The sequence below is a fragment of the Oryctolagus cuniculus genome, chromosome 12 (assembly GCF_051225735.1).
Source record: "Oryctolagus cuniculus isolate XC-2025 breed Fujian yellow rabbit chromosome 12, ASM5122573v1, whole genome shotgun sequence".
Classification (NCBI taxonomy): Eukaryota; Metazoa; Chordata; class Mammalia; order Lagomorpha; family Leporidae; genus Oryctolagus; species Oryctolagus cuniculus.
The window spans coordinates 52,069,221-52,096,927 of NC_142878.1; the positions used below are offsets into that span (position 1 = coordinate 52,069,221).

The window sequence follows — 27,707 nt, forward strand, 5'->3', positions numbered from 1 at the left end:
TTTTTCTGTTTCTCCCTCTCTCTGTGTCACTCTGCCTTTCAAATACATCCACTTATGTAATTATATTTTTAAAAAGATTTATTTATTTGAAAGGCAGAGGCAGAGAGAGAGAGAGAGGTCTTCCATTCACTGGTTTACTCCCCAAAGGGCCACAATGGCCAGAGCTGGGCCAATCCAAAGCCAGGAGCCAGGAGCCTCTTCCAGGTCTCCCACATGTGTACAGGGGCCCAAGGACTTGGGCTGTCTTCCACTGTTTTCCCAGGCCATAGCAGAGAGCTATATCCGAAGTGGAGCAGCCAGGACTCAAACCAAGGCCCACATGGGATGCCGGCACTGCAGGCGGCGGCTTTCACTAAGCCACAGCGTGGGCCCCTCATAATTTTTTTTTTTCACTGCTTAGTATCTACCATTATGTCAGCTGCCGCAGTAAAAAGCAGCTCCTAAATGGAAGTAGTTTTGACGTGTAATCTCTGATTTCCAACAGCTTACTGGGGCGAAATGACTAAAATATGAGAAACAATCAAAGTGGAATCAAGTGCTGTTAACCTGAATGAGCATGAAGTTCACGTTGGGGGCCAGCATTGAGGCATAGGGAGTTAAGCCACTGTGTGTGACGCTGCCATCCCATATGGGTGCCAGTTTGAGTCTCAGCTGCTCCATTTTTAATTCAGACCCTGCCTGTGCGCCCGGGAAGCCAGCAGAAGATGGCCCAATTGCCACCTTAGTGGGAGACCCTAATGGAGTTTGCAGCCATCGGGGGAGTGAACCAGCAGATGAAAGATCTCTCTATCTCTTCGTCTCTCTCTGTAACTCTGCTTTTCAAATAAACCTTAAAAAAAAAAAAAAGTTCATGTTGACAGGAGCAGAGAGAAGTGGTCTGTGTAGAGTGAAATAGCTGAAGAAGAGTGGATTTAAAAATGACCAAAGAGATGACAGGCATTGCTCCAGGCAGACAAGATCAGCTGAGAGAGGAATAATACTTGGGTGAAAAATAGAAGGCAGTGGGAACGAAGATCAAAGCTGGGGGGAGGGGGCCAGATGAGGGTAGCTTAAAACCAGGCGCAAGCAACCAGCCCTCAGCACGAAGTGAGGGGAGCCATTTTAGTTTTTGACCCTGCGGTTTTAGCCAAGTAGAGAAAAACTGGGAGCTCAGGCCGTGCAAAACAACCCCCAAAGGGCAAAACGATTTTGTCTTTCGGCGGAAAGATGTCACCCATGTGAATGCTCATTTGCAGGTGAGGAGCTTAAGCAATAGATGTGACCGAGACATTTCACCTGGAAGCCAGGGGTTGGGCCCCAGCGCGCCACATCCCTGATGTTTAATTCCAGTCTAGACTCCTACTGTTAACAAGTTAGTTTCCCAAGTTTAGCAAAGTGTCTGCGGATTGTGATGTTGGTGACGGGGCCTGGTTTCAGGGAGGAAAAAAGATGGGGAAGGGTGAGAAAGTGAAAGGAAGGGGGTGGAGAGGGGTGGAGAAAGGGTATCGGTGCGAGCCGGGCCGCCAGGGTCCGAACGGGAGGGGTCGGGGGTCGAGCGGCCCCTAGGGGCCCCCTCCAGCCCCCGCCCCTCGCCCCGGAGGCCGCAGCCGCGGGCGCGGCGCGTGTGCTCGCGGGCGGGGCGTCCCGCGGCCGGCGGCGGCCAATCCGGGCGGGCGTCCGGGAGGGGCGGGGCTTGCCGGCTCGGGCTCCGCGAGTCCTCCTTTTTGCACACACACGAATACAAAGAGCCAAACGACCTTCGGGTATCCTTTTTCCATTTTTTTTCCTCCTTAATCTTGTGTGCGTTTTCAAAAATTTTTAAAAATAGAGATCTGTGGCAGTGCTGGGGTGAGGAAAGTGTTGCGCCGGGGGTGCTCTTTCCCCCATTTCTTCTGCTGTCTCTCTTCCTCTTTCTTTTTCCTGGTCGAGGTTTTGAATATACCAAGAAGTTGCGAAGCAGGATGGCCGTGTACAACTGCTTCCAGCCAAATTGATAGCTTTTTCCTTTTTGTTATCACATTTTAAGGACTGGTAAATTTTTGTGGTTGAGGGATTTTAAGAATCGAGCCGCTGGGGAAGTGTAGATTTCTTTTTTTTTTTTTTTTTTTTAAGCGGGCTGAAGGGATCATGTAAATTTCTACCACGGGCATCGTTGGAGGCAGCAGAGAGATTTGAGGCTCCCTCACAAAGCTGTTTTCGTGCGTTTTACACACCCGCCCCCAGAACCAAAACCAAGTGGCCTGGACGTGGCAACTGTCCAAGGCCAATAGGTTAAAAATATTGGGAGGTTATAATGGGGACACTCATTTCCCTGGGGAGGGAGGAAAGCCCTTCTTACTGTGTGTTTTGCACACACATTTTCATGAGGCCATTTCTGTGTGTGTGTGTGTGTGTGTTTACTGCAAAACGATTTCACAGAGATTTATCTTGCGGTTTATTCTTTGTGTATATGTATGGTATGTGTATATATGTCATTTTATTTTCCAAAGGATTACTTTTGGTTTTGTGTCTGCAAAGTAGCCCCTAGGATGTGAATTTTTTTTTCTGTTGTGTTCCCAAATGTGATCAAAACAGGATTTCTTATGCAAAGTAGAGCTTAGTATACTTAGCACTTACATTCTGTGTGCATTTACTGTATCTCTCTACTCTTCCGAAGGACCAGATAACTGCCAGGGAGTATGCAGTCCATGTGGCAATTTATTGAATCTGGGTCCAGGGTCGTCTTCAGGGACTGTTTTGCCTTAAGTGGTTTCGCTTTTTACTGTCTCACGTTCTTCAATGTACAGCTGTGTGTATTTGGGCCTTTCTGTGTGGTTTGGTTGGTGTGTTCGGAAGGGCAAGTTCTCTCTTGGCTTTTTGACAAAATGGTCGTTCATTGGTTAAGATTTGTTTGAAAAGCTCCACAGCTGGCCAAATATCAGGGGGAAAAATCCAGTCAAGTCCAATTTGCAGAATCTATCTGGTGGTGATGGGGTGAGGGCGGGGGTGGGATGGAGGAGGCCAAGAGAGGCAAAGGCAAGTAACCGGAGGCATGCGAAATGCATTTTGGTTCTCAGGCTGCATTTTTTGGAATGGAAACCCTTCTCCCCATGTCTGAGAGTCACAGAGAAAAGTGTGAGCCCTAGACAACAGGCTTGGCAGACTGCTGGTGTAGGAACCCTGGTCTCCCCTCCTGCTGTTAAAAAACACTTGTCCCCCATATAGGAGTCCTAGAGAAAACACCTCCAGCCCAGTCGGTGTCGCGGGTTGGAGTGAGAGCTTGGGAAGCCTGCGGGGTGAGGAGGGAGGCACTGGAACGGCACAAGTGTAGTAGCGATCAGGAGATGAAAAAGGATCTCCTGGAGGATTGCAGTTTCATTACAGCAGATCCTCTGCAGGGGCCTAGTGCATTCTCATTCCTCCAGTGTGTAAGACACCCCAATAAGAACTGCAGTAAAATTACTTGTACAAGGTCTGGAGATTTATCATAAAGTGGCCCTGTATGGGCCCTCTGGGTTGCTTACCTTACCGAGTGAGGTTTTGTGTGTGTCTGTGTGTGTATTTAATTCCCTAGCAATGCTAGTCAGATCAGTGCGAGTAAGTCCTGGCTCCTCTCTGGATCCCACAAGTTGAGTCTTGCGTTTCTTTGAGCTCTGGTCTCTTCTCGGTAGAGTCATGGGAGTGATGGGACTTTCTGACGGAGGTGTCCCCTTTCCGACTTTTGTCTGCGTCATGTACTTTCAGCTTCTGAGGAAACCAGGGTACACAGCCCGTGCCCGGCTTCCTAGGCTATTGGGTTTCTACATCTTGGAACCCAGGCTTACTATAGCCAACGTCCTCGCTCTGAGTTTCTTTGTAAGAAAGAATTCCTCCCAAGATCAATAGTTGGCTTGGCCTTCTTACCAAAGCAAAGCCAATCTAAACTCTTGTTCATTTAGCCTGAGAGTCCGCGGGCCCCTAGAGATGAAAAGTTGTTTAGGAGCAACTTTTAGCGCCCTCTCAAAGATTTGTAACCTTGGCCAGCAGGAACTAAATGTCGGCCGCCACCAAACGTATGAAACGGATCTGTGGTCACCATATTTATAGTCGTGTACACACAGCTTTGCAAGCGGCAGAGAACAAAAGCAAGTAAACAAAAAAGCAAAAAATGGCGTCTGACGGCCTTGAAAAAGCCTCACAGTCGTGTGCCTCCCTGAGGAGGCCCCTCCCCTCCCTTGCTTTGAGTGACTGTGACTTACAGCCAATAGGATCCCCTAGACCTGCTCCCGCCCATTCTGCAACCGCCAATCAGCGGGAGCCAGAGGGCCAGCTGGGCGGTGTCTCGCCGCGTGAGTGCGCGGGCCAGGTACACGGGCAGGCGGTGCTGAGTCCTTCGTCTGCGTGCGCGCCTCTGCCCGGCTGAGTCAGCGGGAGCCGTAGCGAGGGGCACACGCGGCGGAACGCGTGTAGGGCTGTTTAAGTGGGGCTCCCGCCCCGCCGCGAGCGCTGCTGTGGTCACGTAGTCCACCTACGGCGGTTTAGCAAGAACCCCGCCGCGCTTCGGGCTGTTCTGCCTCTGCCTCCCTCCCCGAAATCGCCCCGTTTCTGTGGGACCCCCGGGGCGTCTGGTTGCCCACAGTAGGGGTCGCCCGGTCCCCTGCGGGTCTCCGCCCCGGGCGTCGCCGCCTGTCCTAGCCAAATCACGCTGTCTCCTCAGAAATGGTTCTGCTGTCCCCGGTGCCCACCTTGACATCTTTGACTAATATTTAATCAACTAACATTTACCCAGGGCCCGCAAGACACAGGATAGACTTCTGGGAGCTGGTTTTTGCTTTCTCAGTCTCCAGAAATACAGCAAGAATCCTGTATGTAAGGCATCTTCCTATGAAAACCTGAAACCCAGAAAAAAAAATTTTTTTAAAGATTTCTTTATTTGAAAGAGTTATATATAGAGAAAAAGATCTTGCGTCCTCTGGTTCACTCCCCAAAATGGCCACAAAGGCCAGGCCCGAGCCCAGCTGAAGCCAGGAGCTTCATCGGGTCTCCCAAAGCGCTTGGGCCATCTTCAGCTGCTTTCCCAGGCCATTAGCAGGGAGCTGGGAGGGAAGTGGAGCAGCCGGAACAGTAACTGGTGCCCATGTGGGACGGCAGCTTTACCTGCCATGCTGCAACACCGGCCCCCTGAAACCACCACAACTTTTGTCTTCCCAAGTTGTGCTTTACCAAATGTGCATGAAAAATGACTTTGGTATGCTTCCTCAAAAACTCTCCTCCTACTGTGAGTATACTTGGGATTTGCAGATTACATAGAGCCCTCTTTAAGACCCTACTCTATCCTGTGTGTCTTTTTACCCCTAAAAATGAGGTCTTGGATTTTTTTTTAACAGATCTTAGATCAGATACTCAAACTGTAGGAAAAGAGTGTTTTGTGCTATTTATGCTATTTTCTTACCTGCTCTATTTGTGATAAGGCACCCATTTCTGATAGAAATAGGTTTTGAGAGGACTCTAACAGATGGGCCATTTTGCACCCAAAGTGGAAGAGCAGGGCTGACCGGCACGGCAGGAGCTTGAAGTGGCCTTTTTCCTTTTTTATTTCATAAAATAAATATCATGATATGAATTGCCATGCTTTCAGTAATCACATTTAAGGAAGTGCATTTCCAGCCTGACCCTGAATGAGTCAAGGGCCCATTATAAAACATGCATCATCTCAGTGATACCGTATCATACACATCTACTAAATAGTGAGAAAACTTTGATTTTTCATAGTTTGGAGGTGAACTCAGTCGTGCAGAAAATTCAAACTCAGAATGGGGAGAAAGCAAGCAAGGGAACTGCCAAGAGTATGATATATTTAGTACTAACAAAAATACATGTGACTCAGGAGGAAAGGGATAGTTAAGCTTATGGACAGTCTCACCCTGAGCTGTCTATAGGAGATGAGCTTTCTTTTTTTATCTAACTGTGTGTGAAAAAATATCAAAATTATTGAAAAGTACATTTTCAGGCTCATTTCACATGTATTAAAATTAGACCAATACTGAAATGAATGAACCTCCGGCATGTATTTTATGAACGGCTGAGTCTGACATCTATTGTCATTTTGTCTTGGCAACTAACTCATCATAAGATTAAAGATTTTTTTCTTAATACCCAGGCCTACAGATTGATAGCATTTTACAAAAGGCACGTGTATTATTCTATGATGGTCAATCTTAGTTTGTTACTAGTTTTTCTTTCTTGAACAGAAATATGAACTCTTGGCTTTAAATTATCTAGCAATCTGGAACTGGCAAAGTTGACAGCCTTAATACAGAATAATAATGATACCGCCGTGGCCTGGATCATTTACTGGTGTTAACCACTGCTTTGCCAGTCATGCTGGGGATTGATTGCTTCATGGATTAGTGACTTATATATATATATATATATATATATATATATATATATATTTATAAATAAATCTCTTTTTTATTTTTTTATTTTTATTTTTGACAGGCAGAGTGGACAGTGAGAGAGAGAAAGGTCTTCCTTTTTGCCGTTGGTTCACCCTCCAGTGGCCGGCGCACTGTGCTGATCCGAAGCCAGGAGCCAGGTGCTTTTCCTGGTCTCCCATGCGGGTGCAGGGCCCAAGCACTTGGGCCATCCTCCACTGCCTTCCCGGGCCATAGCAGAGAGCTGGCCTGGAAGAGGGGCAACCGGGACAGAATCCAGTGCTCCGACCGGGACTAGAACCCGGTGTGCCAGCGCTGCAAGGCGGAGGATTAGCCTATTGAGCCACGGCGCCGGCCGATATATATTTGAGAATAAAAGTACCAGAATAAAGTCTAGGTGTGTTCATAACATCGGCAGGGTTCAGTGGGCTAGAGAACCTTCAGCTAATGTAGAAAAAAGTGAGAGTAATTATGTTTGGTCTAGAGCATTAAAAAGGAACTCAACAGGTTGTGGCAACAGATAATGCAGTCATGTCTACCGTAAAGTTATTTTATCAATTTGAATTCTGCATCCTGAGAAAAAAAATCTGTCTCTATAGTAAAAAGCATCCCTGTGACAACAACTGACTCTTCTGTATGCCCAGTGAAGTTTGCCCTCCTGGAGTCATTTTCCATCTCTGAGGGAACTCGGAGTGAGGAGCTTGCCCTTCTTTCTCACAGCCGAAGGACCCTTAAGGAAGAAAACTTAAATCCTTTCCTAATGTCTTCTCTCTTTACTTTTACACTAGCCTTTTTCCTTTCTGTATATATACAGGATACACACACACACACACACACACACACACACACATGCTTTCTGTGTCTTGGAAATACTTTAACTCCTAAAGCCTCTTTCAACTTCCTTACTATTTCCTCCTCCCTCCCTCCCTCCCTCCCTCCCTCCCTTATTTATTTCTTTGAAAGTCAGAGTTACACAGAGAGGGAAGGAGAGGCAGAGAGAGAGAGGGAGAGAGAGGTCTTCCATCTGCTGGTTCACTCCCCAACTGGCTGCAACGGCCAGAGCTATGCCAGTTTGAAGCCAGGAGCCAGGAGCCAGGAGCTTCTTCCAGGTCTCCCAAGTCAGTACAGGGGCTCAAGGACTTGGGCTATCTTGTACTGCTCTCCCAGACCACAGCAGAGAGCTGGATCGGAAGTGGAACAGCCAGGACTTGAACCGGCACCCATATGGGATGCTGGCACTGAAGGTGGTGTCTTTACCCACTAAGCCACAGCGCCGGTCCCAGTCCCTCCTTCCTTTCAAAGTTAACCTGCAGAAAGCTTTGAGTCTTGCTTTCATTTTGTTGCCATCTGATTGCTCTTTCATCTGCTGAGTGGTGTCACTCCTCTCTGGTCATCATAGACAAGTAAAATGTATTTCTTTAATTTTCATCTTCCTTAACCACCCTGCTGCACTTCCCACTTTTTTTTTTTTTTTTTTTTTTTACTTATTTGACAGGTAGAGTTAGAGAGAGAGAGAGAGAGAGAGAAAGGGAGAAAGGTTTTCCTTTTCCTTCCATTGGTTCACCCCCGAAATGGCCACCATGGCCGGTGTACTGCACCAATTCGAAGCCAGGAGCCAGGTACTTATCCTGGTCTCCCATGGGGTGCAGGGCCCAAGCACTTGGGCCATCCTCCACTGCACTCCCGGGCCACAGCAGAGAGCTGGACTGGAAGAGGAGCAACTGGGACAGAATCTGGCGCCCCAACTGGGACTAGAACCTGAGGTGCCAGTGCCGCAGGTGGAGGATTAGCCAAGTGAGCCACGGCGCCGGCCCCTAGATTCACTTTCTTGACATTTTCTCTACTTTGGATCCCATAGACTGTTTTGCTCCCACCTCACTGACCATTCTTTCTCAAGTTTCTCTTTAAGGGAAGCCTCTTCGTGGGATTGGCATAAGGCACTGTCCTTGGCTGTTGATCTCCCTTTACACTCGCTCACTCAGCCTCCCAGTTTCAACCATAATCCCCCTGCTAAGGGCACCAAACCTGCATTTCAGCTCTGACCTTCCTACCATTTGTGTTTTTCAGTCCTGTTCAGTTGTTTTCAAAATGTTACACTTAAAGATGTTGCTATCTGTTGAAATTGATCTTTTAAGATAAAATTTATGTATTTATTTGAAAGAGAGAGACAGACAGACTTCTATCCTCTCATTCAATCTCCAAATATCCACAATAGCCAGTACTGGACTAGGCTGAAGCCAGGAGCCAGGAGCTCCATCTGGGTATCCTGTATGGGCGACAGGGACCCGAGTACTTGAGCCATCGTCTGCTGCTTCCCAGATCCGCTATTGGGGAGCTGGATCAGAAGTGGAGGCAGAACTTTATCCCAGACACTCAGATGTGGGTTGCAGGCATCCCAAGCAACAGCTTAACCCTCTGTGCCACAGTGCTCACCTCAGTATATTAATGTATATTTATTGATTTTCATTTATTTGAAAAGCAGAGACACACAGACACAGATCACAGAGAGAAATCTTCCATCTGCTGGTTTATTCCCCAACTGCTCACAACAGCTGGGGCTGGACCAAGCTAAAGCCAATCCAGATCTCCCATGTGGGTGGCAGGGACCCAAGTACTTGGGCCATCACCTACTGCTTCCCAGGGTGCACGTTAGCTGGACGCTGAATCTGAAACAGAGCCAGACTCAAATCCAGGCGTGCTGATGTAAAAAGCAAGTCTCTCAAGCCATCTTAACTGCTATGCCAAATTCCCACCCCTGAATTTTTTTTTTAAAAGATTTGTTTTATTTATTTGAAAGGCAGAGTTACAAAGAGAGAGAGAGAAAGAGAGAGATCTTCTACCCTCTGGTTCACTCCCCAAATGTCTACAACAGCGAGGGCTGGGAAGCCAAGGAGCCAGGAGCTGGTTCTGGGTCTCCCACATGGGTGCAGGGGCCCAAGCACTTGGGCCGTCCTCCACTAATTTCCCAGGCACATTAACAGGGAGCTGGATGGGTAGTAGAGCAGCTGGGAGTTAAACTGGTGCCTGTATAGGATGCTAGCCTCTCTGGCAGCGGCTTTACCTACCACGCCAAAGTCTGGCTCCTGAAATTTAACATATTAAATAAATGCACATCTTTTATAGCATACGGGGGCTTCCTCTCAGCTGCCTCATACCTGTTATTCAGTGGTGAAGGCTTGTGTATGTGACCTCAGGTTGCGATCTTCTTTAACATTTATTTAGTTTAGTCTTTGAGAGGCAGAGAGAGAGAGAGAGCTCTCATCCCTTAATTCAGTCCCTAAATGGCAGGAGAGCAGGGAACTGAAATCAGGTTGCCCACGTGGGTGGCAGGGACCCAACTACTCAAGCTTTCACTGCCTCCCAGGGTGTGCATCAGCAGGAAGCTGGAATCCGGAGCAGAGCTGAAACTGGAACTCAGGCACCTGCTGTGGGATGTGGGCATCCCGAGTGGCGTCTTCACTAGTGTGCCAAATGCCCACCCAGGTTATTTTTTTTAAAGATTTATTTATTTATTTGAAAGACTTACACAGAGAGAGGAGAGGCAGAGAGAAAGAGAAAGGTCTTCCATGCAGGTACAGGGGCCCAAGGACTTGGGCCATCTTCTGCTGCTTTCCCAGGCCATAGCAGAGAGCCAGATTGGAAGTAGAGCAGCTGGGATTCGAACCAGTGCCCATATGGGATGCTGGCACTGCAGGCGGCGGCTTTACCTGCTCTGCCACGGTGCCAGCCCCACCCCACCCCACCCAGGTTTAAACGCTTGAAGTCTTTAACCAGTATCTTCACATACAAACCCCTCCTCTCCCACCAACATTTGTTAAGTAAAGACATGTCAGCTCTTCCCCCAGGGGTTGAACTTTTGCGTCCACAACCCCCATTCTCATCAACTCACTCCTGAGTCAAACAGCCTCCTGCGAGCTTCCAGTCCGTGATTTCCAGGTCCTCTTACCGTGTAAGCCCCTCTCTCCCACGCCTCACGCGCACCTTTAAGGCCTGTGATGTTTGTTGTGTTCTCTCCAGAACGCGTTAGCACCCTACCCCTTCCTCCCTACCTTGCTCAAGGCTCAACTGCACATTTTCCTGCTGTTAGAACTCCTTGTTGCACTCCTGTGATTTTACCCTTTGATCTTTTCATTATTTGAACTGATTCCTCAGGAATTTCTCAGTCTGTGTGTGTTTTGCTTTTTTGCTTTCAGTAGGCTAACTCTGGGACACTCCATGGTCTGTAGACATTCCCATTTTCAAGTACCCTGAAAGCTCCTTGCCTGCGAAGACTTGGTCCCTTGATTTGTGTGCCTCGTCGGTGGAGTCCATTCTGTGGATTCATCCTTCGGCGGAGGGTTTTTGGAAACACTTCTCTTTCCCTTTTCATTTGCTTGCCTTCTCTAATGGAGATGTATCCCGCTAATGAAATGAGTGCTTTGTTTGTAATCACCTCCCCAGCATTTAAATTGTTATCTGGTTAGTAAATAGAATGTGAAATACTCCTTTATTACTTGCTGACCCCAATTTCTTTCCGTGTCTTAGCAGTGAGGTGGGGGACTGTAGTTGGAGGCAGCAGAATTAAGTCAGCGGAATTAAGTCAGCAATAGTGTCCATGGAAACCGAGAGCTATTTGAATGCCCACTGTGCTATACTGTACTTGGCCAGGCTTTTATGGACAGGTTTGTATACCTGTTGCTCTGAATGTGACAATACAGAATGGACGTAATGTGGTGATATGCAAAGTAGACAAGCAGAAAAGATACTAAGCACCACAGTGGACTCACAATAGGAAAATACATTTTGCATAAAAAATTGCAGTTAACTATTATCCTTAGTCTAAGGTCAAGCCATGATAGTAAATAAGTTACAAATACTCTTTTTCTCAATTACCTTGCTAATATCACAGAAGGCTATATATCAGTAAATGTATGCTTCTTTTCTTGAGATTTACTTATTTGGAAAGCAGAGTTACACACACACACACACACACACACACAGAGTGAGCTTCTATTTGCTGATTCACTCCCCAAGTAGTTGCAATGGGCTACTTTGGGCCAGGCCGAAGCCAGGAGCCTGGAACTCCACCTGAGTCTCTTACGTGGGTGCCAAGTGCCCAAAATACCCGGGCCATCCTCCACTGCTTTCCCAGGCACATCAGCAGGGAGCTGGATCGGAAGTGGAGCAGCCAACCAGTACTGCAACAGAGGCTCACATAGGATGCCTGTGTTACGGTCGGCGGCTTAACCTGCTGCACCAAAACACTGGCCCATCTAAATGCTTTCTTGGTGAGTTGAATTTATTGTTTCTTAGAAATGTGGTATTAAATTTAGGGGCCAGTTTCCACCAGTTCTATTTTTAGCCATTGCATTGTATTGAAGATTATGGGTGTCCTGGGTGAGACACAAAGGTCAGGGCATGAGCATAGCCCCAGCTGCTGTGTGTGGAGCACGGACTGCGTGCCAGTCTGTGGGTGCCTTGCACATGTGATTGAAATCTTCACGGAAACACCCCAGGTAGGCAGAGCTGAGAAAACTAGGACTCAGGAAAGTGAAATCATGTGCTCAAGTTCACACAGCTCATAAATGATGCAGCCAGACCGAAAGTCCTTTCTTGTTTTCACCTCCATTTCAGTGCTATTTCAGAAAGGAGTCCGAGGGGCCGTTGTGTGGAGTAGCAGGTTAAGCCTCTGCCTGCTTCGCCGGCATCCCATCCAGGTGCTGAATCGAGTCCCAGCTGCTCCACTTCCGATCCAGCTCCCTGCTAATGCACCTGGGAAAGCAGTGGAAGGTGGCCCAAGTGCCTGGGCCCCTGCATCCACATGGGAGACCCAGAGGAAGCTCCTGGCTCCTGGCTTTGGCCTGATCCAGTCCTGGCCATTCCAGCCATCTGGGGAGTGAACCAGCAGATGTAAGATCTCTGTCTATCCTCCTCTCTTTATAACTCCTTCAAATAAATAAAAAGATAAATCTTTAAAATAAAAATAAAAAAGAAAAAAAGAAGACTAAGAATATAGCAGTTGTCACTTTGATGCCAGGAAGGGGTTAGGTAACCTATGCAGCGTCTCAACATGATGCATCCTAATTTTTTTAAATATTTATTTATTTATTTGAAAGGCAGAGTTAAAGGGAGAGAGAGAAATCTTCTATCTACTGGTTCAGTCCTCAAGTAGTCACAATGGCTTGGGCTGGACCAGGTTGAAGCCACAAGCCCAGAACTCCATCTGGGGCTCCTACATGGGTGGCAGAGCCCCAATTACATGGGCCATCTTCTGCTGCCTTTGCAGGCACATTAGCAGGAAACTGGATTGGAAGCAGAACAGCCGGGACTCAAACTGGTGCTCTGACACGGGATGCCAGCATTGTAGGCAGTGGCTTAACCTGCTGTGCCGCAATTCCAGCCCTGCATCATAATTTCTGATTTGATAAATACCGAATCAGTTGGCAAGTGTGTGTACCCAATATGTACTATCACCAAATATAACTTTTTAAAAATATTTATTTGTTTGAGAGGCAGAGTTATAGACATAGAGAGGGAGACATAGAGAGGGAGAAAAAGAGAACTTCACTCCCCAAATGGCTGCAGTGGCCAGAGCTGGGCTGATCTGGGACAAACAGCCAGGAGCTTCTTCCTGGGTCTCCCATGTGGGTGCAGAGGCCCAAGCACTTGGACCCTCTTCCACTGTTTTCCTAGGCCATTAGGGAGCTGGATTGCAAGTAGAGCAATCTGGGACCCAAACTGGCACCCATATGGGATGCCGGCACTGCTGGCAGAGGCTTAGCCTGCTACGCCACACGCGGGCTCCCAAATACAACTTTCTTCTTTTCCCGGCACCTATGTTTCAGACTAAACTTGTGTGGTGTTAGCTTAAAGTAAAATAAAAATAAATAAATACATACATACATACAAACTGGGGGAGATATTTGGCACTGTGATCAAGGTTGCCTGGCCTGCCCACGTTCCGTATCGGAATGCCTAGGTTCACATCTTGGCTTCACTCTCCTAGTTTTTCCTAATGCACATCCTGGGAGGCAGTGTTGATGGCTCAGCTACTTGGTCCCTGCCACCCACGTGGGAGACTCGATTGATTCACCCTGGATTGAGTTCTGGGCTCCTGACTGGCCCCCTGCTGTGGCTGTTGGAGGTATTTTTCTCTCCTGTTTCTTTGCCTTTCAAATAATAATAATTAAAAAAAAATGCTTTGGGAGCAGTCTAGGCCTTTATTTAGGAAAGAAAAGAATACATAAATGATCCATCCATGTAAATTGACATAGAATCGCTCAGTGCTTTCCCTTAACCTTTAGTTTTAATTTGGTTTAACCTTTAGTTTCAGGTTTAGCTATGCCTCCCAGTGACTCGAATGACAGCAAAGTTGTAAATGGTTTGCGTTAGGTTCTTACAAGAAGTGAATATCTGGCAGAGAAAAGCCATTTCTTCGATATGAAGGGTGAAAAGAGCAAATTAAAGACTATTCTTTAATAACCAAGTGTAATTAAAATGCATTGTCAGATTTATGTTTTAGTACCTCAGAGGCATCGATATTGCCTATTTCTGAAATGAGATTGCTGATTCAAAAGAAAAAAAGAAAAAACCAAAAGCCTCGATGTTATAGAACTTTCTCCTAACCTCCTCCTCTCCTTTTAATTGTGACGTTATGATATAATTTAGAGTGTAAGATAGGACTGTGTCTTGGGGAAATTGTAAGCATACTTGAGGTTTTGTTCTTTTTTGCATAATCAAGTATCAGCAAACGACAATATTTATGAAATGAAAGCCTGCTCCTTTGTTTGTTTTCTTTCCCCCCTGGAGTGGTTGAGTTGCCTCATGCCCGCAACAGCAGAGCACAGCAGCTTGGCTCCTCACTGCCACTCTGACTTCTTTTAGGAGCTGATCCTGTGGGCCCCGTGCAGCCCTCGGCAGCGTAGATGCTGCTGTGCAGCTGTAGAGATGGGAGGGCCAGAGCTGAATGCTCTGGGCTGATGGCCGGAGGATTCGGGACCACTGGTCTCCTTGGCAGGGGCCGTGACGGCAAGAAGCTGTGGCATCCTGGGTCACCCCAGCTCAGTTCCCCACCCCCACCCCAAAGCATTAATGACATAACAGTGAGACGTCGGCCGGTGGCACGCGGAGGGCTGCATTCCTTATTTAGGAGCCTCCGAATGCATCTGTATGAAAATTATAGAGAAGGTTGCAATCATGATTCTTTATGTCAACAAGAAGTGGTATCGGTTAAGAAGAAAAAATCCAACACTAGATTGAAAGTAGCAATAACGGGATTCTGCTGTCTTCCCTGACCTTGAAAGAGACATATCCCCTCGATGCATGTGGCTTCTCTGGACCGGGGGTAATACGTGCTCCTAAGTGCTGCCGGGCAGATGAGATACCTGTGCGGAGCCTTCGGGAACGATGTCACAGCCATCAAGGGCAGTGCTGTTATTACAGTGAGGCTGGTGAAAGGGAGGAGGGGGGAGACAGATCTTCATTTGCTTCCTTAATCTCCTAATCTTTCCAGATGCCAGTGGATCCTTTTGGGTCCCCAGTCTGTCCTGTAGGGTACGGCACGGGGGGTGCCATGCGTGGGTGCAGCGAGACCACCTTCTGCCCTCTGACGGTGTGCTCATCAGCAAGGCCCCTGGAGGCATCGCGGTAAAGGCTGAGTTGGCAGCCGGGAAGCACAGCATCTGCAAATACAAGAAGGAATCCGTCCCCTCCGCAGGCCATGAGGGGCAGCCATGGCCTGTGTGCTGCGCCCTGGCATGCATGCGTCTCCACAGCACCCACGGCCTGGGCCCCGGGCTCCTCTGACCACCCTCTATGAGAAAGGAGAGTGACGCACAAGCGGCCAGTGTGTGCGTCTCACCGGCCTCTTGAGGCCTGTGGACTAGAGACATCCTTGGCAGAGGCCCCCCGGTGTGAGCGCGCGGGCACCGCACCTGTCGCCATGTCCTTCAGTGCCACCATTCTCTTCTCCCCTCCCAGTGGCAGCGAGGCCAGATGCTGCTGCTGTGCCTGTAAAAGCGAGACTGGCGGAGGCGGCACAGGCTCTCAGGGGGGCAATCCTCCGCCCAGCACCCCCATCACGGTGACTGGGCACGGCCTGGCCGTGCAGAGCTCCGAGCAGCTCCTGCATATCATCTACCAGCGGGTGGACAAGGCCGTGGGCCTGGCCGAGGCCGCCCTGGGGCTTGCCAGGGCCAACAACGAGCTGCTAAAACGTCTCCAGGAGGAAGTGGGAGAGCTCAGGCAAAGCAAAGTGCCCGCCCCCGAGGAAGACAGCGAAGGCCGGACGCACAGCTCCCCAGCCCGGGAGACGGGGCCTCTCAAGGAGAGCCCTGGGGAGGCCTGCAAGGCCCTGTCTGCCGTGGAAGAGGAGTGTGACAGCGTGGGCAGCGGCGTACAAGTGGTGATCGAGGAGCTGCGGCAGCTGGGAGCAGCCTCCGCCGTGGGGCCCGGGCCTCTGGGCTTTCCAGGCCCGCAGAGAGACCTGCGGCTCCCTGGCTGCGCCCTGGCCTCCGGGGAGGGCCCCCCACTGCTCAGCCCTGTGAGTATGGTGGCCACTCCTGAGCACCAGGCCGGGCCTTTCTCGCTCTGCTTCCTCTCTGCTTTCCTTCCATCCTGAGAGCTTCCTTAGGCGCGCGCTTGTGCCTTCTGGCTAGTTGGCGGTCCTGCAGCCGCCTTGGCAGGGGGTCCTTTTTAATGGTGGTGACGAGGTGGCCTCCGCTCCCTCTCAAGAGCTCCGCATGGCACCTTCTCCTCCGCAGCTGGCTCAGCTGCTCTTCGGGCCCTGCCTCTCCTGGCGAGAATGCCTGCCATGCACAGACGGCTCATTCATATTTGATCACGGCCCTCTGCTTGCCAGGAGGAATTCAGCAGAGAGAGCGAGCGAGATGGGAGTGTAGACAGGAGAGAGGCAGAGGAAGGGAAGGTGAGGGGGAGAGGACAAGGATACAGACAATAGCCGGTACGCAGAGGGAAGGAGGCAGGCAGAACTGAGAAAGTGCAAACAGGAGGCCTGGAAGAGAGCGAAGCCACGTGGAGGGGCGAGGAAGGGAACAGCGTGCCGCAACGCAGTGGGCAGTTGAGAGTTAACGGCGACAGAGGAAGAGGGATGAGAAAAGAGCAAGCGCTGGGATTTGCTAGCAGAAGACAGCCATGCCCTGTGCTGTCCAGCTCTCCCTACTCCAGGCCCCAGTGTGCCGGGAGACCCGCAGAAGGTCACGTGGGGAAGCGCCGCGAGGAGATGGAGCCAGCGCAGAGATCCTAGAGCCGCGAGATGGCAGAAGGGTTAGGCTGTCAGCCCTCTCTGCCCTTTCTCACCTCCTGCTCCCCTGCAGCAGGGCTGAGAGCCGCCCTGATGAGTGAAGGGGCTTGAGACAGAACTCCCAGCCCATCTGCTGGATGAGATGAATCACTCCCGCCACTCTCGCCCCAGTGGAGGGAGGCCACTGGCCACTGCGCTCCCGAAGGCACAGCCACATGGGCAGTGGCCGCTGCCACACACCCACATCTGTGTGCTCGGGACTCACAGTGGTCTGGGCCCACTGTCTGTGGGCTAGCAGGCCAGGCGTGGCCCGGAGCTTGGGTTCTTGAGGCAGGGCCGCCTTCCAAGCCGACAGGATGGAATTAGATTTCACAGCACAGAAAGCAGCTCACAGGTCTATAAATCTCCACCTCCTCCCCCGCTTCTCTCTGTGTGCACGCGGTGTTTTTTCTCCCCCACTTTCACCGTTTTGTTTTCTTGGCTGCAGAAATCTCCCCTCCTTTCTTCTCTCTCTCTCTCCCTGTGCCCCTCCCTCCTTTCCTTGTCCTGGATGTCCTTGAGTGAGGGCACCTGCAGTTGGGGTTGTCAGGGCTGTGACAGTTGGATGTGGCCGGGGCAGGAGCCAGAGCAGGGCTCAGGTTGGCCCCGGGAAGGGAATGGACGGTGGGGAGGGCGCTGCCTGTGCCTGCCTCTCAGGGGAGCCCCGGCTTTACCGCCCCCCTGCCTTGCTTGTGTCTCTCCCTTCTCCCCTCAGTCATTGTTCCCGCTTTATTTTCTTCTCCTCCTTTCACTTAGCTTCCCTTTCTTGTCATCACCTCCTCCCCTGTCCCTTTTAGATCAAACACTTGCCTAGGGGCATCCACAGCCAGGAGCCCGCAATCGAGGACCACCCACAGAGCCCGAAACATGCCTTGTCCTTGTGGGAGACCCTGGGGAACAACCCCCCTGGGCTCTGTACATGCAAGAAGTGTTTGCCCAGCCCTGAGCTCGTGTGCACGCAAGAAATGTTTGCCCAGCTGCCCCACGAGGGTCCTGGAGAAGCGGGCCAGTAAAGACTGTGCTGGGCACCCCTCCTCCCCACTCCCCGCCTTTCCACTCTGTTCACTCGTTCTGGCCAGAGAATGGTGGCGGCCCAACAGTCCCTAAGCCTGGCTGGCTAACGTGTTGTTCTGTGTGTTCTCAGCTGGTGGATGACTACGTGGCCTCTGAGGGTGCAGTACAGCGGGTGCTTGTCCCTGCTTATGCCAAGCAACTCTCCCCAGCCACCCAACTGGCTCTCCAGCGGGCAGCCTCAGAGACAGGGCCAGAAAACGGAAGCAAGCTGCCACCGCCCCGCCCCGAGGACGTGCTCAGCGCTGCAGCTGCCTTGGATGGTGCCTTGGAGGAGCCAGGCCCTGGGAGCACTGGGGAGCTGAGACACTCCCTAGGGTTCACTGCTTCCCCGTGCAGGACACGGGGGAGCGGGCAGAAGAACTCCAGGCGCAAGCGGGATCTGGTACTCTCTGTGAGTGAGCCTTATTTCTATCCTTTTCCTTAAGCCTCCGTGTTGGATGCACGAGATCCTGAATGCCACTGGCGTGGGAGGGACGAGGAGATGGGTCATTTGCAGCCCTACAGAGATAGTCCCCCTGCTATCAGTGGACTGCCTAGACATTTTCCAGATAAAATTATATCTTCCTCCTAAAGAACAAGGAATTGTATCATCTCCCCCCACCCCACACACACACCCCAGGGCTCTAATCATTTTGATGGGATAATCTTTAAGGGATTCAGCTGATTGATCACCAAAAGGTGGTACTGGGACTGCCTACAAATTTAGCCGGTGTGTGGGGTTTGGGGCAGAGGGCCCCATGGGGGAAAGGCCAAGCTGTCTTGAGATGGTCTCAAGCCCGTGAGAGGCACTCCACTCTATTAAACAGGATTGGAGGTCCTAGCCAGTCCATGAGCTCTTGACAGGGCCGGCGCTGGCCTGAATCAGTTATGTGGGAAAACTGCTCATTGTGGCTGGGAGCCCTCCAAACACTGCTGAGCCGGGAGCCCGGGGCCTGGAGGCTGACCCCAACTGGGAAATCATTTAGGCCAGGAGTTCTGCACCTGGGGCTGATTTGGCCCCCAGGGGACATCTGGAGATACTTCTGGTGTCTGCAAGGAGCCGGCGGGTTGGGAAGGGAAGGAGAAAGCTGTGGACTTCTAGTAGGCAGAGGCCAGGAACTCTGCTCAGCAGCTTCCCATGCATGCGACAGCCCCTTCCCCCACCCTACCCCCATAGCAAAGAAGTCTCCAGAAAGTCCACAGTGCAGAAGCTGAGAAACCTCCCAGGGTGACCACAGTCTTCTGGATCAACTGTGTACCCCAGAGCTCCTTCCTAGTAACTGTGGGGATGCTCTTTGGCCATGTGGTTAATGTTCACTTGCTGTTCATGTTGCCCACAGTCAGCCTGGTTAATGGCTGATGGGAAGTGAAGTGACTGGGAGTCCTGGTTGGGAGTGGACGTCACCACCCACATGCACCCTAAATCCCATCCAAGTACACAGCCCATTGCTCCCAGTGCCTTGAGAAACGCTGCTTGCCATTTATACTTCCTTTATTTGTATTATTTCCTTCTTCCTTCTCTTTTTCCTCAGAGATTCAGCCCTTCCTCTCCCTTCATGGGATGTGTCATTGTACCTTAAGGTTCTTTTTCCCTGGAAAGACCCCATTCATAATCAGCACTGACTTGTTTTCCGGGCTCATTTCAGATTTTGATTACAGTCAGGGACATCTCACTTTTCGAGAGCAGGGGATGAGTGTAGCTTCTCTGTCACGGATTTGGGACCAAGAGGGCCCCCTCTGGCTGTCAGTAGTAGAAATGGAGCCATGTACCCACAAATACATTCCTAGAGATTCCCCCAAATCTCTAAGGGTTTCATTCATAAGCAAATGTGACACTTAGGATTTATGTAAAGTCCAGGTTTTTCTCAGCACCTTGCTGCTCCTGCCTACGGCTTCCAGGGAGAGGCACAGTTGAGGCCTGGCTTCTGCCCCCCCCCCCCCCCCCCCCGCCAGCACGCTAGGAGGGCTCAGCACACACTCGATGCCAGGGCTGGCACAGGAGCTAGGGGACCAGGCCAGGGGGTTTGCTGCCCCCCGCAGAGGGAGCTTTAAGGTGTGATTGTGCCAGGCTGTGGGTTTAGGCGGGGAGGGGGAGCTGCAGACCCTCACTGTAGGTCTTTAGCTCTGGGAAGGCGTCAGAGCGGATCTCGCCAGTCTGCCAGGCTTCCTGCGTGCTGCCGCCAGGGACCCCGTGGCCCTGGAGAACCAAGGCTGAACTCTTAATTCCTTGGAATGCTGCAGACCCCAGCCATCCTCTGGGAAGGAGGTTTATTTTTAGCTCAGTCCAGAGGCAGGTGAGCCTGCAGCGGCCTTCCCTGTCACAACACTTACTGTCTAGAGTATTTTCCTTTTCCACTTCAAGCCTGGTTGGATTTCTATCAGCTGATCTCTTCCAAGCCACTTGAATTGGAAGCTATGTGACTCCCTTTTTCCTTCTTCTTTTTAAAATGTTTATGTATTTTTATCTGCTTGAAAGGCAGACAATAGAGAGAAAGAGAGCTCTTCCACCTGCTGGCTTATCCCCCAAAGCTCACAACAGCCAGGGGTAGGCCAGGCTGAAGCCAAGAGCCCAGAACTCTATCCAGGTCTCCCCCATGGGTGGCAGGGGCCCAAGGGCCTGAGCCATCATCTGTTGCTTCCCAGGATTCATGAGCAGGTAGCTGGATCAGAAGCAGTGTAGCCAGGACTTGAACAGGCACTCCAATATGGGATGTGGGTGTCTGAAGCAGTGGCTGAACCCACTGTGCTACAACACCCACCTGCTTCTTTTTTTATCTGAAACTGTCCCAAATTTTTGCTGAAGCATTCATCTTTTTCTTTGTGATCTCTTAAGTTTGAAACTCTAACAGATAAAATAACTATGTCAACTATGAAGCTAGTACAGTAACAGTTCTCTTCATAGAGGGGAGACCCTGGCCACAAAGAATTTGTAGTACCTTTTTTTTAAGATTTTTTAAATTTTTAAATCTTTTTCTTTCTTTTTCCAAAGATTTATTTATTTAATGAAAGAGTTACACACACAGAGAGAAGGAGAGGCAGAGAGAGAGAGAAAGAGAAAGAGGTCTTCCATCCGCTGGTTCACTCCCCAATCGGATGCAACAGCAGGAGCTGTGCCGATCCGAAGCTAAGAACCAGGAGCTTTTTCTGGGTCTCCCCCATGGGTGCAGGGGCCTAAGGACTTGGGCCATCTTCCACTGCTTTCCCAGGCCATAGTAGAGAGCTGGATGGCAAGTGGAGCAGCCAGGACTCGAACTGGTGCCCATCTGGGATGCTGACACTGTAGGCCACAGCTTTACCCACTAGGCCACAGTGCCGGCCCCTTAAGATTTATTTAAATATTTGAACGGCAGTCACAGAGAGGCAGAGGCAGAGGCAGAGAAAGAGAGGTCGTCCATCTGCTGGTTCACTCCTCAATTGCCACAATGGCTGGAGCTGGGCTGATCCAAAGCCAGGAGCTTCTTCTGGGTCTCCTAAGTGGTGCAGGGTCCCAAGGACTTGGGCCATCTTCTACTGCTTTCTCAGGCCATAGAGGAGAGCTGGATTGGAAGTAGAGCAGCCAGGACTCAAACTGGTGCCCATATGAGATGCTGGCACTACAGGCAGTGGCTTTACCACTATACCACAGCGCCGGCCCCAGCCCTGTAGTACTTTCTTAAGTTGGTCTGGCCAGTCACCCTTAGCAGTAGAAGGATAAAAATATAATCAGAAACAACAAAACTAAATGTAGTAGGAAGAAATGTAAATACCCTGCATTAAAGTTCAAAAGCAAGTTACAGCATGAACCCCTTGACCTTGAGAGTGGGGGTGAGGCTACCGAGGAAAGGTCGCACCCCTTGGAGTCCACCCATGGCAGTGGCAGTGCAGAGATGTGCTCAGGGAAGGAACGCTACATCGGCCAGACCTCAGCTGGTGCGTCAGATCAGCTCCAGGTGCCATGCTGTAACAGGGACCCTGGCAAACCAGAGAGCCTCGGGCTTGAGAAGGAGCCCGTCAGCAAACCTCGAGGAGGCTGACAGACGTGGGGTGTGTAGACCAGATGGGGGAGCAGTTGGGGAGGACCTGGAAGCCAGCTTTAGATGTCTCAGGTGCGATTCTGTACAAACTGGGGTCAGATTTTGGATCAAGTGAGGCAAAACTTTTCAACAATTAGGGGCAGGTGTTTGCCCAGGTGCTGTGATGCCCTCATCCCATATCAGATGCTTGGATTTGATTCCCTGCTCTTGACTCCAGCTTCCTGCTGATGTGTGCCCTGGGGAGCAGTGGCCATGGCTAGCACAGATGGGTTCCGCCAGCCACATGGGAGACCTGGCAAAGCTCAGTCCCCAGCTCTACCCCTAGGCTGTTGTGGGTGTTTGGGGAGTGACGCAGAGGATGGGAGACCTCGCTCGCTCTCTGCCACTTGAGAAAAAAAATAATTAGGGAAGGTCAATGATACAAGATGTGTATGGGCAACACTGAAAAACAGCCTGTTTAATGATGTGAAAGCAGCTGGCGCTGCAGCTCACTTGGCTAATCCTCCGCGTGCAGCGCTGGTACTCCGGGTTCTAGTCCAGGTTGGGGCGCCGGATTCTGGCCCGGTTGCTCCTCTTCCAGTCCAGCTCTCTGCTGTGGCCCGGGAAGGCAGTGGAGGATGGCCCAAGTGCTTGGGCCCTGTACCAGCATAGGAGACCAGGAGGAAGCACCTGGCTCCTGGCTTTGGATCGGTGCAGCGCGCTGGCCATAGCGGCCATTTGGGGGGTGAACCAGTGGAAGGAAGACCTTTCTCTCTGTCTCTCTCTCTCTAACTCTGCCTGTCCAAAAAAAAAAAAAAAGATGTGAAAGTGAGGTTGAGTGAAATGGTCTCCAAGATCCTTTCCAAGTCACATTTCTGTTATTTTAGACATGTTTTTCAGGTCATGGTGTATACCCCTGGGATGTGCAAAGGTATATGGAAAGCCATGGGCAAACCTGGGGTCACTTTGTTGGGTTATCCATTTTACTAGAGGATTTTGGAACATTTTACATATGTATTTAAGGATATTTATTTATTTTAAAGGCAGAGTTATAGAGAGAGGGAAAGACAGAAATCAGTCTACCCTCCACTGGTTCACTTCCACATAGGTACCATGGCCTGAGCTGAGCCTTGAGGCAAAGCCAGGAGCTAGGAACCCCATTCTGGTCTTCTACATAGGTGGCAGGGCCCAAACACGTGGGCCACCTTCCACTGCTTTCCCAAGAGCACAAGCAGGGAGCGGGATTGGAAGTGAGCAGCTGGGACTTGAACCAGCACCCATATGGGATGCTGGCATCACAAGTGGCAACTGACCCTGCTGTGCCACGATGCCCAGACTTTTTATAGTGAAAGAAGTACAGGAATGGGCACTTGGTACAGTGCTCAAGATGCCACTTGGGATACCCACATCCCATACTGGAGTACCTGAGTTCAAGTCCCAGCTCCACTTTCAGTTCCAGCTTCCTCTTATGTGTACCCTGGGAGGCAGCAGGTGATGGCTCAAGTGATTGGGTTCCTGGCTTCTGGCTTCAGTCTGGCCCAGCCCTGCTGTTGTGAGCATTTGGAGAATGAACCGGTGGATGGAAGATCTGTCTGTATGCTTTTCAAATATTTAAAAAATAAAAAGATATATGTTGAAGAAAGGTTTAACATATACAAGAGCAGGAGACTTGAAGAGATGTCTACTTGCAGGAGCCCAAATTGCATATTTGCCAGCTCCTTGCCTTCAGGGCTGTGTTCGTGGAAATGGTTGAGCCCTCTGCTCTAGAGCTCACATTATTCAGGAGAAGTAAGACTAGGGATGATCATGCAGTCTTAACACAAGTTTAATGGGGGGGGGGGGCAGAGCCCCATTAGAAATACCGGCTTGGATAGTGTCTGTGGCTAAGATATGGTATGTGCAAAAGTGGTCCCTGGGCTACCAGGGGATTCAGGCAGAGAGCCCCAGAGGGGTAACCCCTGTTCCTCCCCAGAGACCTGAGGAGAGTTTCCTATAACATCTATCCTAGGCTTGATTCTGGTTTGTTTGTTTTTTTTTCCCTAGAAATTGGTTCACAATGTGCACAACCACATAACCAATGACAAGCGATTCAACGGGTCTGAAAGGTACGGTCCTCTTGTGGAAGGAGCAGCACCAGGGGCTCTGCCAGGGCGGGGGGAGTAGTGGGAGACATTGCAGTCCGACCGACCACAGGCTGAGGGTTCACCTGGCCCGGGTCCTGTGCATCCTGTCATAGGCCATGGAGGAATTTACCGCAATGGGTATCTCTGCTTGGCTGTTAAAAAAAAAAAAAAAAAAAAAAAGCCAGCTGCCTTACTCACTCTCTTCTCATTGGCAGCATCAAGTCCTCTTGGAATATCTCCGTAGTGAAGTTCCTTCTGGAAAAGCTCAAGCAGGAGCTGGTGACCAGTCCCCACAACTACACTGACAAGGAGCTGAAAGGTGAGTCAAGGCGAGTTAACGCCCAGCCACGCTGCTTCCCATTCCCAGCCAGGGGAGACGCATGATGGAGATGAGTTAGAAGACAGTGGGTTTAAGAACATTTTGGGGGGCTATCTTTCTCACCTACAGTATATTCACAGAATTACCTCAAATTTATACCTACACCCAGTGTGAAATGAAATGGGAGGAGGAAAGGGCTAGAACACCTCTGTGCATTGTGTCTACGCAGGGCTTGAGTCGGTGGTGTCCCGAAGGGGCGGAAGGAAGCCAGGCCTGCCCTTTGGTCCCTAAATACTACATCCTGGGCTTTCCGCTTTCCCAGCCTCTCCTATTATTTGCAGCCATCCCCGATGTATTAGCAAAGCTCCCGCTGAGAAAGTAGCCGTAATCCGCTGTCGGCGGAGTGGCAGTGGGGGTGGGTTTAATGGGGCAAGTGGGCACAGAAGGGCTGGAGTTGTCCTGTTCCTGTGGGCAGGATTCGGGAGGATGGAGGGCGAAACCAAAGAGGAAAGAATGGAGGCCATCGGGTTCGCCGAGAAGGCCCCCGTGGAGAGAGCAGCACCTGCCCCGGCTCAGTGGGGCCAGGGCAGACTCCCAGGCTGAGGACCACTGTCTGAGAGGACCCTGCTCTTGTGCCCTGTCCCCACCCGCCAGGTGCCTGTGTGGCCTACTTCCTCACTAAGAGGCGTGAGTACCGCAACTCTCTGAACCCCTTTAAAGGCCTGAAGGAAAAAGAGGAGAAGAAACTTCGAAGCCGCCGATACCGGGTAGGTTTCAGGGCCTTCCTTTCATGACGCTGAACCCTAAACCCTCATAAGCCACAGCAGGAAGGGCCAGAGGCCATGGCATCTGAGACGAGGGGGGAGAGCCGGGGATACGGGCCGAGAGAAGACGAGGAGGGTGAGCCAGTTCTAGATGTGACTTAGGGCCGGCGCCGCGGCTCACTAGGCTAATCCTCCGCCTAGCGGCGCCGGCACACCAGGTTCTAGTCCCGGTCGGGGCGCCGGATTCTGTCCCGGTTGCCCCTCTTCCAGGCCAGCTCTCTGCTATGGCCAGGGAGTGCAGTGGAGGATGGCCCAAGTCCTTGGGCCCTGCACCCCATGGGAGACCAGGAAAAGCACCTGGCTCCTGGCTCCTGCCATCGGATCAGCGCGGTGCGCTGGCCGCAGCGCACCGACCGCGGCGGCCATTGGAGGGTGAACCAACGGCAAAGGAAGACCTTTCTCTCTGTCTCTCTCTCTCACTGTCCACTCTGCCTGTCAAAAAAAAAAAGTAAAAAAAAAAAAAATAGATGTGACTTAGGCACTGGCTTCCCTTAGGCAGCTGCACCCAGCCTAGCTCCCCAGCCGCACCGTGTATCCCAGTCTAACCCCCAGTCCCTTGCTCTTCCTCCCCCCTGCCCGGGGCTCCTCCCTTAGCTTTTCGCCAACCGATCCAGCATCATGAGGCATTTCAGCCCCGAGGACCAACGCTTGTGGAAGGATGTGACGGAAGAGCTGATGTCAGATGAGGAGGACAGTCTTAATGAGCCAGGGGTCTGGGTGGCCCGCCCGCCCCGCTTCCGGGCCCGGCGCCTCACAGAACTCTGCTACCACCTGGACGCTAACTCCAAGCACGGCACCAAGGCCAACCGCGTGTATGGGCCGCCCTCAGACAGACTGCCCTCTGCTGAAGTGCAGCTCCTCCCACCAGAACTCTACAACCCTAATTTCCAGGAGGAGGAAGATGAGGGAGGGGAGGAGAATGGACCCGTCTCCCCATCTTTTGACCAACCCCACAAAACCTGCTGTCCTGACTTGAACTCGTTCATTGAAATCAAAGTAGAAAAGGATGAGTGAAATCCGTAGCCAGGAATGACTCTGGCTTCTATTCCCCATGTCCCGGAAACGGGCAGCTGGGGGGGGGGGGGCTTCCCACAGCAGTGGGGTATCCCCTGCAGCCCGAGAAAGCCAGTCGTCTCTCTTCACAACACAGTCTCCACTGGGAGTGGGAACTGGGCGCTCAGACAAGATAAAAGGACTGATGTAGAAGGGGAGCCCTCCCCACACTGGGAATGGCAAGCCAGAAAATGCTTATTCCTAAGCACAAAAGGTGCCTCGGAGGAGCCTGGGAGGAGAAGAGGAGGAGGCTGGGTGTAAGAAACATGAAGCCTTCTTGACATATGCTCCTGTCTCTGAGTCTGTTTTTCCCACTTGGGTTTCACCCAAAGCTCTGGCGAAGCAGCCCTGGTTGTACCTCCTGCTTGCCTGTGACTGCTGCTTGGGCTCTGCAGAGGAAGCCAGGAGCAGTCCTGGGTCACACTGCCACCTGGTGGCCCGTCTCAGTTGCAGGCTTGATGATTCTGAGCAACAGACCATGAGTTCCATCACGATTTGGGAACTGGGATCTAGATATAATAGCCATCATTTATCAAATTATATAAGGAAGATTTTATTATTACCATCTTACAGATGATGAAATTAAGGCTTAAAGAGTTTCTATGTCTGCCCAGCACTTCTCCACTGTGTGACCAAGCCAACGACACAGATTTGTAGCCATTTCCTAGTCTTTTCACACAAACTGTATTTTGGGGGAAAGTGTGTGTGTGCACACATGCAGACATTTTGAATGCATTGGGTTGTAGAAACGGATTTATTCATTCATTCATACAACAAACACAGATTGCCTAGCAGGCGTCAGGTACCTTGCAGGGTGCTATGGATATGCTATTGATAAGGTTAGATGATGACTAGAGGTTTCGTCTGCTCAGGAAGCAGCAGTGGTATAGACAATGAACTGTGCTAAGGGTGACAGTGGGAGCGGGCAGTGTGCGATGCAGTATACAGCAGGCGTAGCCAGCCTGCTGTGTCAGTCTAGAAAGGCTTCTCAGAGGGACTGAGATGGGAAGTGGTACCTGGAAGATGGGGGAGGAGTTGACAGGAGAAGGGCAGGGGCAGCCGGGAGAATGCTGCAAACATAAGGAACAGCAAGGACACAGGCAAGAGGACAGACGAGATGCAGTCCTACAGCCGAGCAGAGGCGATAATGCTGAGAAGACGCTGACGAGCTCGAGATCTCGTGACACATCCTACAGAGGCGACTGTAGCTCCAGGGTCACGAGAAATCACTGAAGACACTAAGCGGGGAAGAGATGATTGATCGCTCAAGTGGGACCACTTGAGCTCATGGTGTAAGGTGGATGGGAGCGAGCCAGCCTGGGCAGAAGACGCTTGCATTGGTTTGGGAGAGAAGATGGTGCAGCATACACACAGTGTATAGTGGTGATGAAGGGAGGACAGATTTAAACATACTTGGGAAGCAGAACTGCTACGTGGTAGGACTTACTGGATTTGAGGACAAGGGAGAAGGAAGACCTGGGGTTGATGGTGCCACTTACTCAGGGGCTGCTGGAGGGGCCAGTGGCAGGAGCAGGGAAGACGAGTCCATGTTGGGGGAGGTGGGCACCTCGACACCACCTGGCCATCCTGACAGCCAAGCAAGTCTGAGCTAGGGACACAGACTGGGGAGTCATCGGTGTACACAGATCTCAGGGATGAAGAGGGGGTGTGGCACTCCCAGCTCCAGTTC

The 27,707-nt window shown here is 51.0% G+C and overlaps 1 protein-coding gene across 2 annotated transcripts; it reads left to right on the forward strand.

The window, feature by feature from the left end:
- Window positions 1–1,094: 1,094 nt before the first annotated feature.
- Window positions 1,095–26,304, forward strand: C12H14orf93 (chromosome 12 C14orf93 homolog). Of its 2 annotated transcripts, none has more exons than XM_089309917.1 (7): window positions 1,095–1,235; window positions 14,866–15,894; window positions 17,798–18,118; window positions 23,742–23,803; window positions 24,037–24,140; window positions 24,795–24,907; window positions 25,559–26,304. In XM_089309917.1, the coding sequence occupies exons 2-7, from the start codon at window positions 15,295–15,297 to the stop codon at window positions 25,976–25,978; spliced, it is 1,620 nt and encodes a 539-aa protein (XP_089166043.1). In that variant the 5' UTR covers window positions 1,095–1,235; window positions 14,866–15,294; the 3' UTR covers window positions 25,979–26,304. The 2 variants fall into 2 exon arrangements, with proteins under 2 accessions (XP_089166043.1, XP_002718120.3); XM_002718074.6 differs by lacking the exon at window positions 1,095–1,235 and adding an exon at window positions 1,625–1,742.
- Window positions 26,305–27,707: the final 1,403 nt, after the last annotated feature.